This window comes from Alosa alosa, chromosome 10 (genome assembly GCF_017589495.1).
Source record: "Alosa alosa isolate M-15738 ecotype Scorff River chromosome 10, AALO_Geno_1.1, whole genome shotgun sequence".
In the NCBI taxonomy this organism is placed as follows: Eukaryota; Metazoa; Chordata; class Actinopteri; order Clupeiformes; family Clupeidae; genus Alosa; species Alosa alosa.
The window spans coordinates 20683862-20697414 of NC_063198.1; the positions used below are offsets into that span (position 1 = coordinate 20683862).

Consider the following 13553-nt stretch of genomic DNA (forward strand, 5'->3'; position numbering starts at 1 on the left):
TGCTTGAAGTTGAACTAGGGTAGTGCTTAAATATACAGTAGCTACTACAAACTACTCAATAATCAAACAATCATCAAACAATATTCAAACCTAAACAATTGCACTCTAGACTAAGCTATGACCCTTTTTAACCAGATAAGTCATATATTAGTTCTTTGAGGCCTAGGCTATTTTCAATGTAATTTTACTATTAAGCTCTTGAATATGAGCTGGTAACTGACATTTTAAACGAAACGCCCACACACGACTGAACGAGGGGAGGCAGCACGACCCCATGCGTATGACGTGTCGTGCTAGTAGATCGGTACCATTAAGGGAGCTCGGCTCCCTCTAGCTCCTACGTAATCGAGCACTGTTTTTAGGTCAAAACAACCCAGTTTATTTTATTTTGAGACCACACCGAAGAGGCCGCTTCTGCTTTTGCATGAATAATTCTGGCTCTCTGATGAAGTTAAACCGGCTGGACGTCAGTAATGTTCCTCAAAAAACACCAACTCCTGCACTCTCAGGCAGCTACAGGCTAATCCTAAGGAGCTACAGCCTTACACAAAGCCCTGGACTAAGCAGCAATGCACAGGAGGATGCAGACGTGTGCTGCATTAGTCCTGAAGGCCAAGAGAGTGAAAATAGAATTATGGGCCACGAGTGACTGGCTGACTAAGAGAGTCACCGTCTTCCCCTCCTGTCCAATGTCCGACTATGCCTAATTCCTTTGTTGTGACTTTGTGGTGTACCTTAAAGCATCCATGTGTATGTAAGCATTAATCAATCCATTGTTTGGATAATCCCTCTTTGATGTTAGGAATATACACTAAAAAAATATATATATATATTTTCACCCGAGCTGCACCTACTATGGGTTCAGATGTGTGTAGTTGTACATATTCGTGTGTGTGTGTGTGTGTGTGTGTGTGTGTGTGTGTGTATGTGTGAATGTTTGTGAGAGACAGAAAGAGAGATTGAGTAAGAGCTTATAATTGCTGGTGAGTTTGATATGTGTGTGAGAAAACATGTTGAGTATGTGTGAGAAAGTGTGTATGTTTGTGCTTGTGTGAGACAGGGTAAATTTATGAGTCTGAAATGTCACACACTCATTAAATATAACTCAGGAGTTAAATGGACAAGCTTTTACTTCTATTTTAAAGCAACTAACAGTACATGGACTGCTCTGCCATCTGCATGACAGAGACCTGGCTGGATCAGAGCATCCCAAATGCTGCAGTCACATCTCCTGGCTTTAGGCTACACCAAAATAAGAGACCCCTCTCATCCAAACCACAAGCTTGTTCCAACTTCTTACCACTGGAAGACACTACAGACGCTTCTTACCTTCAGTAATCAGACTCCTGGACTCTATGAAACGGATCTGAACTATGTATTTATTTATTTATTTATTTTGGTTTAGTTGTTCTTTCTTTTCTCCTATATTGGATTGAGCTCCCTCTTTCTGTAATAACAATTACCACCAACATTGTTGTGTGAAAATAATGTATATCCTCTCTCATCTTATCTTATCTCTTCTCTCACTCCAGACAGTTGGACTCAATATTAACTTCCCCATCATGACATGGATGCAATCCGGTCCATTATGCACACTCATCCCATCTCCCTCTCCTGCCCTCCCGTGTCATGCCCTCCTTTGCCAATGGTGCTTTGCTGCCCTGCTGTGACCCAAGAAATAAACAGGATCAAGGGAATGGATGGAAGATCTCTTTCTCTATCTTTCTGTGTGTGTGTTTTTGTGTGTGTGTGTGTGTGTGAGTGTGTTAGTGAGTGTATGTGTTTGCACAGTAGGGGAGACATGCCTTACTGCTGCCTAATGAGGCCAGAATACAGAGGCAGTGACCTGTGAACCTGCTACTAAAACACACACACACACACACACACACACACACGCACACACACGTAACAGAAGGACTATGAGGACATTGGGCTGGCAATCAGTGTAACCGTTGTTTGGTTGTTTTGTGCTGTTGTCTGTGTTGGGAAGTAAAAGCCAGCCTTTGTGTGGGAGACCCGAGACACTAACCGTCGCGCTCTAGTGACGGCCAACCTACAAATCTCTCTCTCTCTCCCCAACTCTCCCTCTCTTTATCGGTCTCTCCATCTCTCTCTCTCTACCTCCCTCTATCAGTCTCTCCATCATTCTGTGCCACTGAATCTCTCTCTGTCTCTCTGCACCTCTTTCTGTCTCTCCCCCTCTCCTCTTTTGATCCATCTTTTCACACACCCCCATGAACATTCATTAAAAATATTATGCATGCTATCCAGACAATCTTTTCATGCCAGCAATGTAAACAGACGCAGTGTGCCACACAAACAGCTACAAAAACAGATTCCGTCACACTGAAGGTATGCTTTTGCTTTTGTTATGATGTATGTGTTTATTGGCAAGGCCGCCTCTGTGTTTGTCCATAAATGTATCAGTGGTAGATGCGTACACACACTTTTAGTAAAACCTGGGTTGTGTTTGTGAGGTTTTGTGTGTGTGTGTGAGTGTGTGTGTGTGTACAGAGTCTCCTTAATCAGAGTTCACATTGTACTCTGTAACAGCCCAAGTCGTTCCGTACGAACAGTTGGCCGAACATGTCATCCCCGAGTTCCAAAATGCTTGCATCACTGGAACTGCTTGTGTAATTCCTAATTTCCGTATTCCCAATCCACCCCCCTCTCACCCCATCACCACGGAAACAAACACCGTCCCCCCTGTTTTGGTCAGCATCACATTTGTCGGGACGACAAACACGTGCCTCAGGAGGAACACCAATACACGTGGGTCGTGGCTACGTGAATAATACAGGACAGGATGAGCCGTGTTTTTACTCGAAAACCTTAATTACAAACACACACACACAAATAAACAAAAACACACATAATTAAACAATCTCTTTCTCTCTCTCTCACACACACACACACACACACACACACACACACACACACACACACACACAATACAAATTACTACAGGTTTATTTGTCTTCCCTGACTCTCTCACACACACTACTGTGTGCACATGTGATTGCTTAGACATTGGGAGCTAATAAACTATGGGGATGCATCATGCAGCCATAAACAACCAATGCAAATACATATCTGGCTCATAAACACACAAACTTGAGCTAATAAGGGAATCTGGAGCTAATCCCATGCAGCCGGTCGCAAGAACAGATGGGAGAGAGCGCACAAACCAGTGTGCATTAAACATGTGCAGGCATGCGCACACACACAAACACACACATATTGACCCTTTGAAAATCACAGGAGAGTAAGAAGGTTAAATGGTAATGAATGTAGAAAGCTGTGGGGGACTCTGCTGTTTATACTATCCCTAAAGGGCCACACACACACACACACACACACACACACACACACACACACAGCCTTAAAACTCCAATTAAGGCCTGATAAGGTGCTGAACATATGTGGTGGCAGGGTGAGTGATGGAGTAATTGCCTCTCTCTGTCCGCTGTGAGAAACAACAGAAGACAATGAAGAGGGATGATGGAGCGATGTGACTAATTAAAAAGATGGAGGAGGCGCTTGGCACAGACAGAGAGCAAGAGGAACAGTGAGGGACAGAGTGTGTGTGAGAGAGGAAGAGAGAGAGAGAGAGAGAGAGAGAGAGAAACCCTACAACATGGCGTGTGGTCAGATGGTTGATTACTTCATGCACAAGCTGAGGATACCAGACATGACAGCAAATAATGGCCAGGTAGTCAGTATGTCAACATACAAAAATGTGTGGTGTTTTACATACATACAGTAAATGGGTCATTGGCGGCTTCTAATAGTTTATAGTGCTACTATATATGATGCCATAGAAAAATCTCAACAGGAATTACATTATGCCTAATTCCTTTGTTGTGACTTCTGTACCTTAAAGCATCCATGTGCATGTAAGCATTAATCAATCCATTGTTTGTATAATCCCTCTTTGATGTTAGGAATATACACAAAAAAAAATATTTTCACCCGAGCTGCACCTATTATGGGTTCAGATGTGTGTAGTTGTATATTTGTGTGTGCGTGTGTGTGCGTGTGTGTGCATGTGTTTGCATGTGTTTGTGAGAGGCAGAAAGAGAGATTGAGTAAGAGCTTATAATTGCTGGTGAGTTTGATATGTGTGTGAGAAAACATGTTGAGTATGTGTGAGGAAGTGTGTATGTTTGTGCTTGTGTGAGACAGGGTAAATATATGAGTCTGAAATGTCACACACTCATTAAATAGACTAAAAGAGATGGGAGTAATGAGAGCTTAGGCCTTAGTCAGAGATCAGAGACAGTGTGTGTGTGTGTGTGTGTGTGTGTGTGTGTGTGTGTGTGTGTGTACGTGTGTGTGTGCGCATGTGTGTGTGTGCGTGTGTGTGTGTGTGTGTGTGTGTGTGTGTCCATGAGAGTGACTCAGGTTCCTCACCTTAGAGACACCACCTTCTTCCAATAAACAGATGTGAAGTTTAAACACACACACAGGCACACACGCACGCGTGTCAAAACACTCATATACACACACATACACACACTATGAATCACCAGTCTCAGGGCTCACAAACAAGTAGGGTGTGAGGGGTGTGTCTGAGATGTGGTTTCTGATGGCTGCATCAAAGGCTGTTAAACTTTCCCTCTCTCTTTCTTTCTCCCTCTCTCTCTTTCTCTCCCTCAGAAGACACTCACACAAACACAACGTCACTCACACACACACACACACACCTCCTACCAAATCTCACACATAGAGGGCCTAGTCTTCTCTCTCTCCCTCTTCCTGACACTCCTCTTCTTTCTCAGCTGTGATGCAGAAGAGCTACAGTGACGCTGCTGTGTGGAGAATGTGTGTGTGTGTGTGTGTTTGTGTGTGGAGAATGTGTGTGTGTGTGTGTGTGGAGAATGTGTGTGTGTGTGTGTGTGTGTGGAGAATGTGTGTGTGTGTGTGTGTGTGTAGAATGTGTGTGTGTGTGTGTGTAGAATGTGTGTGTGTGTGTGTGTGTGTGTGTGTGTGTGTGTGTGTGTGTGTGTGTGTGTGTGTGTGTGTGTGGAGAATGTGTGTGTGTGTGTGTGTGGAGAATGTGTGTGTGTGTGTGTGTGTGTGTGTGTGGAGAATGTGTGTGTGTGTGTGTGTGTGTGTGTGTGTGTGTGTGTGTGTGTGTGTGTGTGTAGTAGTGTGTGTGTGTGTGGAATGTGTGTGTGTGTGTGTGTGGAGTGTGTGTGTGTGGAATGTGTGTGTGTGTGTGTGTGTGTGTGTGTGTGTGTGTGTGTGTGTGTGTGTGTGTGTGTGGTGTGTGTGTGTGTGTGTGTGTGTGTGTGTGTGTGTGTGTGTGTACCTCTGCAGTGTGGTCCCTCGTCTCCTCCATCAGTGCAGTCTGGGACGCCATTACACAGTTTGCTCATGTGAATGCACACCTCCGTCCCTTGGCACTGGTACTCATTGGGGGGACACTTGGACACCCGGATGTGGGGACCTGCAGGGGACAAAGGTAAACATCTTCAAATATCATACCTGATATATCTAATGAAAACTCATATTATAATACACTGAAGAGAGCATAATGTACTTTATATGCATTATGCATAGTAATTCTTTCATTTTAATTAGTTCCAATACATGAATTTAAATTACTCAGTACATCTAACATGTTACAAAATACTTATATGCCTATTCTTAATGCTAATTGGTGCTAAATTCACTCCAAAGTACTGGGGTAATTTCTGCTATGACCGTTGCCCCAAATGCATTGGTGGAGCTGAGAATCAAACACCCCCTAGTGAAAAGTCATTGCTACTATAGGGGGAAACCATAGCAACCAACGTCTTCAGGACAACATAGGGAAGGGGGAAGTGAAGGACTGTATCAGCAACACACACACACACACACACACACACACACACACACACACACAGAGAAGTCCTGTGAAGCATTAACATTGCTAGCGTGATTAGCATGGCCCTAACAAGTCCCAATGAAAGTCCACAGCCCCAGCAGCAATCAGGCGATTAGCCGCTGGTCAGATTTGCCCCGCCCAGACTCCAGAGCCCTGATTATACACAGAGAGGGAGAGAGAGGAAGAGAGAGAGAGGAAGAGAGAGAATGAGTATCTGCATGTGCCGAACCAGTAACGTCACCCACGACTGGCCAAGATGTTTGCCTTCAACTAAATCAGCACAAGAAGAGGCATCAGCAGAAGTCTGCAGGATAATGCCTGAAACCTGCTTGTGCAGAACGCCACATCTGCCATGTTCTGTGACCACCATTGCACCATCACCACCTCTGGGTGACGTGTGATGTCGCAAGAATTAAGGGCTTTAGATCTTTTCATTTTCACAGCAAACCTTGTTCTTCTAGCATAAAGAAGATGTGAAGGAGTGTGGGCTAATGCAGATGTAAAGCTTTCAACTGTGATCAGGATTTGAAGGCATCTCAGAAATGATGAATGTAATGCTTAATCAAATCAACAACAAAAGAGCTGCTGCTACATTTCCACAGAAGGAACACAACAGCATTTATATTGTGCAATATGACATTCTGAGCAGTAACAATGACTCATCTCACCCCTTTAGCCACATCAACCTTTCAAAATCTATAATTCAGAGAATACCTGAGGTTATGCAAGCTAATTATAGAAAATAAGGGAGCATTTCAGGCTAAATGAAAGCTAAATATAACATAGGCTACTAACTCATGCAGACACAATAAAGTGATGTCCAGAAACATTGTAGAAAGGGAAACAACCCCCAGCCGTCCACTACCACCACCTCTACCCAACCCCAACCTCCTTCTAAGATAGGCTACAGCAGAGGGCTTATAGGATCAAAAAAAATTGGTTTGTGGAATGACTGCCAGGGAGCCTAAATAAATCTAAATGATGCAGCAGCAGCAGCAATGGCACCCTCCCCAACTGTGCAATAATATCTCTTGACATCACTCAACCCTCTCACCCAAATCACTTGTTCTATTGCCAAATTGTTTTTGTGGTTACACTTCCTGTAATGTGAATGTCACCTCTGGCCTACCAGCAGCTGTCTGAGACTGTTTATGATCATCTTCACCACACCGATACTTAAATTATGACACCACTGTAATTTAGGGTATTGTTAACAATATGCTGTTAAGCTCTAATGTTGGTTTGGTCACACTCTTGTCATGAAATCACTGTTTACTTGCAAGGTGTGCAGCTTGTTTCCATGGGCCTTGACTTCTCTCTCTCTCAAACTGGAACAACACTGTGGGTAACATAGCATCCGGTGTTGCTGCTTTGAGTCATCCCAGACTTGGTCTATTTGCAAGTCTGTCGCTCTGATTGGGGAATTACGCAATGGTGGGCAAAAAAGACATTTTAATTGAAAAGAAAAATAACATCCTGTTATTATCCTGTTCAAGATGCTCCTGCATAGAAAATCAGTGAAGTTAAAGGAGGCCATGGGAACTGAGGACACTAGCTAGTCTTAATGGCAGAGCTAGCCAACAGTTAATTAGTCTTTTGTATCTTCAAGTCAATATTGAACAAGCAAATGGGGGATACACTTTGTACTGGGCTTATTGTGAGATGTTTTCTCTGTATGGTTATGTAACAAAACAGGCTGGGGAAATGTAGACAGTCCAGTGAGAAAAACGGAAAATAAATCAGTGCACATTTCAAATAAATGTGGAAGGAAAAAGGAAAAGCTTTACCTGAACGTGTAGAGTGTTAGAGAGTGTAGAGTGTAGAGTGCTATAATTAATACAAAATGTGTTTTTATGTTAGCGTGAGAGGAAAAACAGCTGAGAACACACTATGTCCTGAGCGCTGAAGTGCTCTCTGACTCTCAACTCTCGTGTTTCTTACGTGTCACTGCTGGGATCTGAATGTGACTCATCAAATGAAAAAGTGCATGAAAAAGTCCCCCAACTGAGGACTCCGTGTCTGAAGGGTCCATATCTCCCAGCAGCCTACGCAGAAGTCCAAACTGTTAGTGTTGGCCGCACCTCTCTCTGTCTCTCGCTCTCTTCTCTCCCACCATTGTGCTCTGGTTGCTTTTCTAACATCTGCTGACCCATTTTTTTTTTTTTTTTTTAAAAGTCATAAAGAAGTGAGGGTGAAAGAGAGGGGAGGGAGGAAGGGAGAAAGAAAGAAGAGAGAAAGAATAATGGAGAAGAAACAGGTACAGGATGCAAATATATAAAATATATAAAAAGTGTCACAGAGAGAAAGAGAGCAACCTTCAAATAAAGTTCAGGAAAGCAGCACTGGCATAGGCAGACGGAAAAAGCCAGAGAGAAAGAGAGTGAGAGAAAGGGAAAGAGAGAACGAGAGTGAGAGAGAGGAGGGGAGGGGAGGGGGGGAATCACCCCATGCACAGGAAGGAGTGCGCTCTCTATTGAGCTCTATTCTTGCACTGGCTTGGCCCAGCTTCAGTGAAAAAACGCACTGATAATGTGAATCAGACAGGGCCTTTTAAAACTCAACGGAGGGTAGTCCGGCGCCAGAAACCTGCTCATTCAGCCCAGAGAGCCTCCATGCACACGAAGCAGGTCCTGCGACCCAGATCTGGAAATGACACTCTGCTTTTCCTCTGGGGGGCAGTTTGAACTGAGCTTGAAGTCTACACAAACTGCAGAGGGCCAGTGTACCATTGCAGTATGGAGCATGTCCTAGTGAATGGGATGGTTCAAATATAATCAGGTTGTTGTTGATCACAGTTCAGATATTACTGTGATCAACATATATGAAACTTTTTACTAGATACATGTCCAGTATATCGGTATTACTGTAGAAGAGTTCAGCATTTCCTAGTGATAAATAACAGGGGAAGGAACAAGTTCATGCTTCCTTGGTTGCTGATTATAGGGATGTATAAAAGAAACAGAACACTACAAGACATTAAGCTGTTCAAACACATGTCACATTTCCACCACCCAAACTGGAGCACCTAAGACATGACTGTTTACAAAAACTGGGGCCAACATGTTCCATCATTGCACAGACTGACGTACTTCGGCACGAGTTCGCACTGCCTGTATGAAAGCCTCCAAATAGCCTTTGGAATGGCCTGTGGTCGGGTTAGCACCGGTGTGCTTTGAGTCCTTAAGCCTCTTGATGTAATATGTGATCACATGCGACATAAGGGCTGCAAGGAGAGGATAAGTCCCGAAGAGGAGCCTTTGTTTTGGGGCACGGCGATCGGCCTGCGGACCTGCTGGCGCATAGAGCTCCTGGCTGTAAGACACGTCACATGGCGAACGTGACACAGGGCACTTATGACGAAGTTGCATGCCATTCACTCAGAGGGAGAGTAGGAAAGAAAGAGTGAGGGATTGAGGGAAAAAGAGAGAGGGAGAGAGACTAAGAAAGAGCGAGAGAGCATAAAGGAGGGAGAAAAGAGACAGTTCATTGATGTGGTATCTTTCTGTTGCTGCTGCTACAAACAGGTGCTTCTGATTTCCTGTGGGATTTCAGAAGTGCACATTTATTTCAATGATTCGTCCTGTAAGCCAGAGATCGAAGAGACAGGTTAAACACTGGAAAATGTCTAATAAGAACCTTCGCTCCAACAGTTTACGAACAATGGGAATGACTAATCGCTAATAATGGATAATGTCACTCACAGAACACATGACTCCAGGTCAAAGGTCAAGCTCTTTTAGTAATGGCAACTGCCACTCAGGATGGCATTCCAATTTCTCATACAAAAGATAACAGATTATGACACGAGGAATCACTAAAGAGCTATGGTAGCAGAAAATTATGATGATAACAATAACTTCTGCAGCTCTCAACTGAAAACATTAACTACAACTGTTGGCTATGGCCTTCAAAGGATGAGTAGCCCTGACACATTTTTGTGTCATCCTTTTAGCCAGGCTATTGCTGAAGCGAGTTACCGCCAGGAATGACTAGATGCGTGGTTGAGACAAAGCATTGTGGCTGTGAGGGATCTGGCAGAACCTCAGAACAATACCTTTCCCAGGTGACTCCTGGGTGCCTCATCTGAGCCATGATGACTGCACAATCAAAACATGCCTGGGATAACAATCTACTGGCACTTAAAGTAGTTTCATGAAATACGGGTCTCCCCGTGTTGCTACCTACCCTGACCAGGGTAATTTGGAAGAGCTTTTTTAAAAGTTAATTTACATAAATGAAGGAAGGAAAAGGAATGTTCCAGGAACTGAAATGAATGCTCTCTAAAGCCTTCCTTTTTTTTCCTGAAGGCAAACGGCTGTCTGCTGTCAGTGGACTCAGTGCTAAGACGCCCACGGGCTAAGTCGACATGTTTTTAGATTAGCGTAGCGTAGCGCTGTGCTGCACCAAGGCCCAGCCAATCCTCCTCTTCCTCCTCCTCTCATTTTTGTTGTGAACCTGCACCACAGCTCTGCCGACAGCCTACTAACTGAAATCGGCTCCAACAGAACTCGCACTAAAGTGGGCACGGTACTGCAGTAATGTGCACAGACACGATAAGCACAACAAAAAAAAAAAGTCTTAAAAAAAGCACATGGGAGGGGGAAGGAAAAGGGGCTCGTTGCTACTTTCTGAGCTGCATTAGATGTGCGATACAGAGCCCAAATGTCACCTGACTGGCAACGGATGCTGTTAGCCAGCATAGACTCCCATTCCGGCTAGCCTCATAGGCTAAAAAAAAAAAAAAGTCATGCGGGTCGTACATCTGCAATGTGTGTGGCAGGGGTCTGCCGTAGGCCTACTTCACAAGCAAAGCAGAGACCTCATCCTGTGAGGCTCACATGCCGAGCACGAAGCCCGGCATCTGCTTCATATGGCCATCTATAACCCCTGCCCCTCGCCGATGCTCTATTAACTTTTCCAGCCATGGTTCTCATGCGAGCTGTTACACAACCATGCACAAAGTCCAAACAAGACACTCAAAACCGGGAAACAATGAGAAGCAGCGCTTGTGTCATCGCCGTTAGCATTTAGGCTGAAGACATTAAAGGGCAACATGTCCTCTGAGGCTGATTGGGGCTATTACTCTCAAGGCCACATCTCAACCGCTCACTACACAAACACATTCCAGACGGAGATGTTACCTATTTGCTTTCCTTACAGCTTGGCATCTTACCGCCTCTCCAGACAAACGTACCACACCACTGATGTAAAAATGTGATTTTTTCTGTGGATAATTGCTTTTTTGCCATTCGTTTTCTTAATACCTCCATTATACCAGACTCAACCCCAGCATGACAATCAGTTTAACAAGCTAATAACTATCCAAGACATTCCAATGGGTTTCTGTGGGATTGGCGAGTCGCTTCTATTCAAAGGAAAACAATTTCACCTGCCTAACGTCCACCGCACCACTCAGGCACGGCACGCCATGGCCTGTGAGCCCTCACTCAGACATTACTCATGCACTGCTATACCGGCACAACCAGATACAAAAACACACCGAACACCAACACAAACTAAAAAGGTACTATTTCCATGGCCACGTTTTCAAGGTCCGTCTCATCCACAGCACACCAAGCTCTGCTTGTGTCTGTTTGCCTGACTCTTCCCAGTGTGTGTGTGTGTGTGTGTGTGTGTATGTGTGTACAGAGAAGTGTCTATGTGACCGTAGCATTTCAGCAGCAGCAGCAGCAAACAACCACCTCATTGCCGTCTCAGCCAAGGCATACAGTTCCAGACACAGGCTGCTGTGAGAGGCTGTCCCTGGACTTAATCCTTGGCCCTGCTTTAGCCTGGAGCTAGCATGGATATGGCCCAGGTCTGGCCCATGGATTTGATGGGGGTCTGGCCCACATCTGGGCCTAATCTAGCATGGATCTGTTCCACTTCAATGCCCAAGTACATCCCAGCATGTGCTGCTGTCTGGGATGTCACACTGACTTCCTCCGGGCATGCCAGGGTGGTATTTAGGCAGCTGGCAGAGACGGGCACAGCAGGGGGGCACCGAAATCCACCTCTCAAATCCCACCTAAGGCGCCTCAGCTGGAGTACACAGACATCTTTTCCTCGGGTATGAAATGGCACCACACACACACACACACACACAGACACTCAAAGAGGATACGAGGGATTGCAACCATTTCAAGATCTACGTAAATGTGCAAATATGTGTGCGATATGTGTGCACATGGGTGTGTTGACAAGAAGTGTTCAAACTGTGCATTACCTCTAACATTTCCAAGTCTTAACAAAACTTAGAGATGAAATCTACTCTGATCTAAGTAGACATAACAACATGCCCACTATGTAACACTAACTACACTACATGTCTCATGGAAAGCAATGGAGCTACAATTCTCCAGCTCTGACGGTGAGGAGAAATATGTGCTACTTAAGGAAAGGGCCAGGATACACACACACACACACACACACACACACACACACACACACACACACACCATTCCACTGGCAATGTGGCACTAGTATTACCTCCCATCCATTTCATATTGTAACTAGAACAAGGGTGTGTTGTCTCTCTAAACACTATATACTCACACACCCATGCATGTGTACACGCAAACACACGCAAGCACGCACGCACACACACACACACACACACACACGCACGGAACATTTGTGTAGCACTTGAAGTGGTTGTAATCCATCTTCTCATCTTCATCGAGTGTTGAAGGCACACGGAGTATGTTTGGACTATCCTCTCGTTATCGCCGAGTCAAAACACAAAGCACATAAACACAACAAACACACAAAAGAGGCGATGGAGCAAATTTGGAGGTCTTCACTTTCTATGCAAACATCCTCCTTCAACAGTCTTTCTCCCTCTCATTTTGTAGGCATGGAGTTGACTAGGCTTTTTTTTTTATATATATTATTATATTTATAAAAATATTTCATTTTAGTATCATCATAACTATGTATACAACAAATAAATATCTTGAATCCTTTTCCCTCTTTCTTTCTCAATCTCTCTCTTACACACACACGGACACGGACACGGACACACACACACACACACACACACAAACCTTTCTTGTGTGTTGGCTAGCTCACCAGCACCGGCTGCATCAATAACTAATCCACTGAATGCCTGTAATGGCTTGTCATTTGGCACAAATATTTCCACTGAACCAAAAATGAGTCATTCAAACTAATGACACGATGGAAAGAAATTAACGCTACTCCATAAAATAACACAAAACTAAATAATAGCCTCACTGTGAAACAAATCTCAGAGTCATTACCAACTGAGTTCAATGCATGTTCTTTGAATTGTAAAGAAAAGGCACAATACCCGAGTGTCATGGTGTCTGCACCCTACATTTCGCAAGAGCACAGCGAAATGTGTCCGGGACTGACCGGGCACTGGCCATTCCCATCGTTAGTATTCCTTTGTGTGACTTCACGGGCAACCTTCGGAGCATAATAAAAGCCTTGGCATTCTTTTATATAAAATTATGCAAAACTAAGAAACTTGGAAGGGAAGAGGACAAAAAAACCCCCCATAATAATCATACATTCACAAAAACCTCTGAACAGGCATCCCAATCTGTTCAAAGGAGAGTGCTAATTAACACTTACAGTATAAAACTGAGATATGCAAATGATGCCTCGTGAAGGAAAGTGGAGAACGAGGATAGAGGGATGGAGATGGTGAGAGAGT

The 13553-nt window shown here is 44.3% G+C and overlaps 1 protein-coding gene across 6 annotated transcripts in view; it reads right to left on the reverse strand.

Moving 5' to 3' along the window:
- Positions 1-13553, reverse strand: part of LOC125302452 (low-density lipoprotein receptor-related protein 1-like) — a 159986-nt gene that overhangs the window by 119104 nt on the left and 27329 nt on the right. For all 6 annotated transcript variants that reach the window (XM_048255626.1, XM_048255625.1, XM_048255624.1 and 3 more), the window contains exon 3: positions 5315-5452. In XM_048255626.1, the coding sequence (XP_048111583.1) occupies positions 5315-5452 (138 nt within the window). The remainder of the gene's footprint in view (positions 1-5314; positions 5453-13553) is intronic.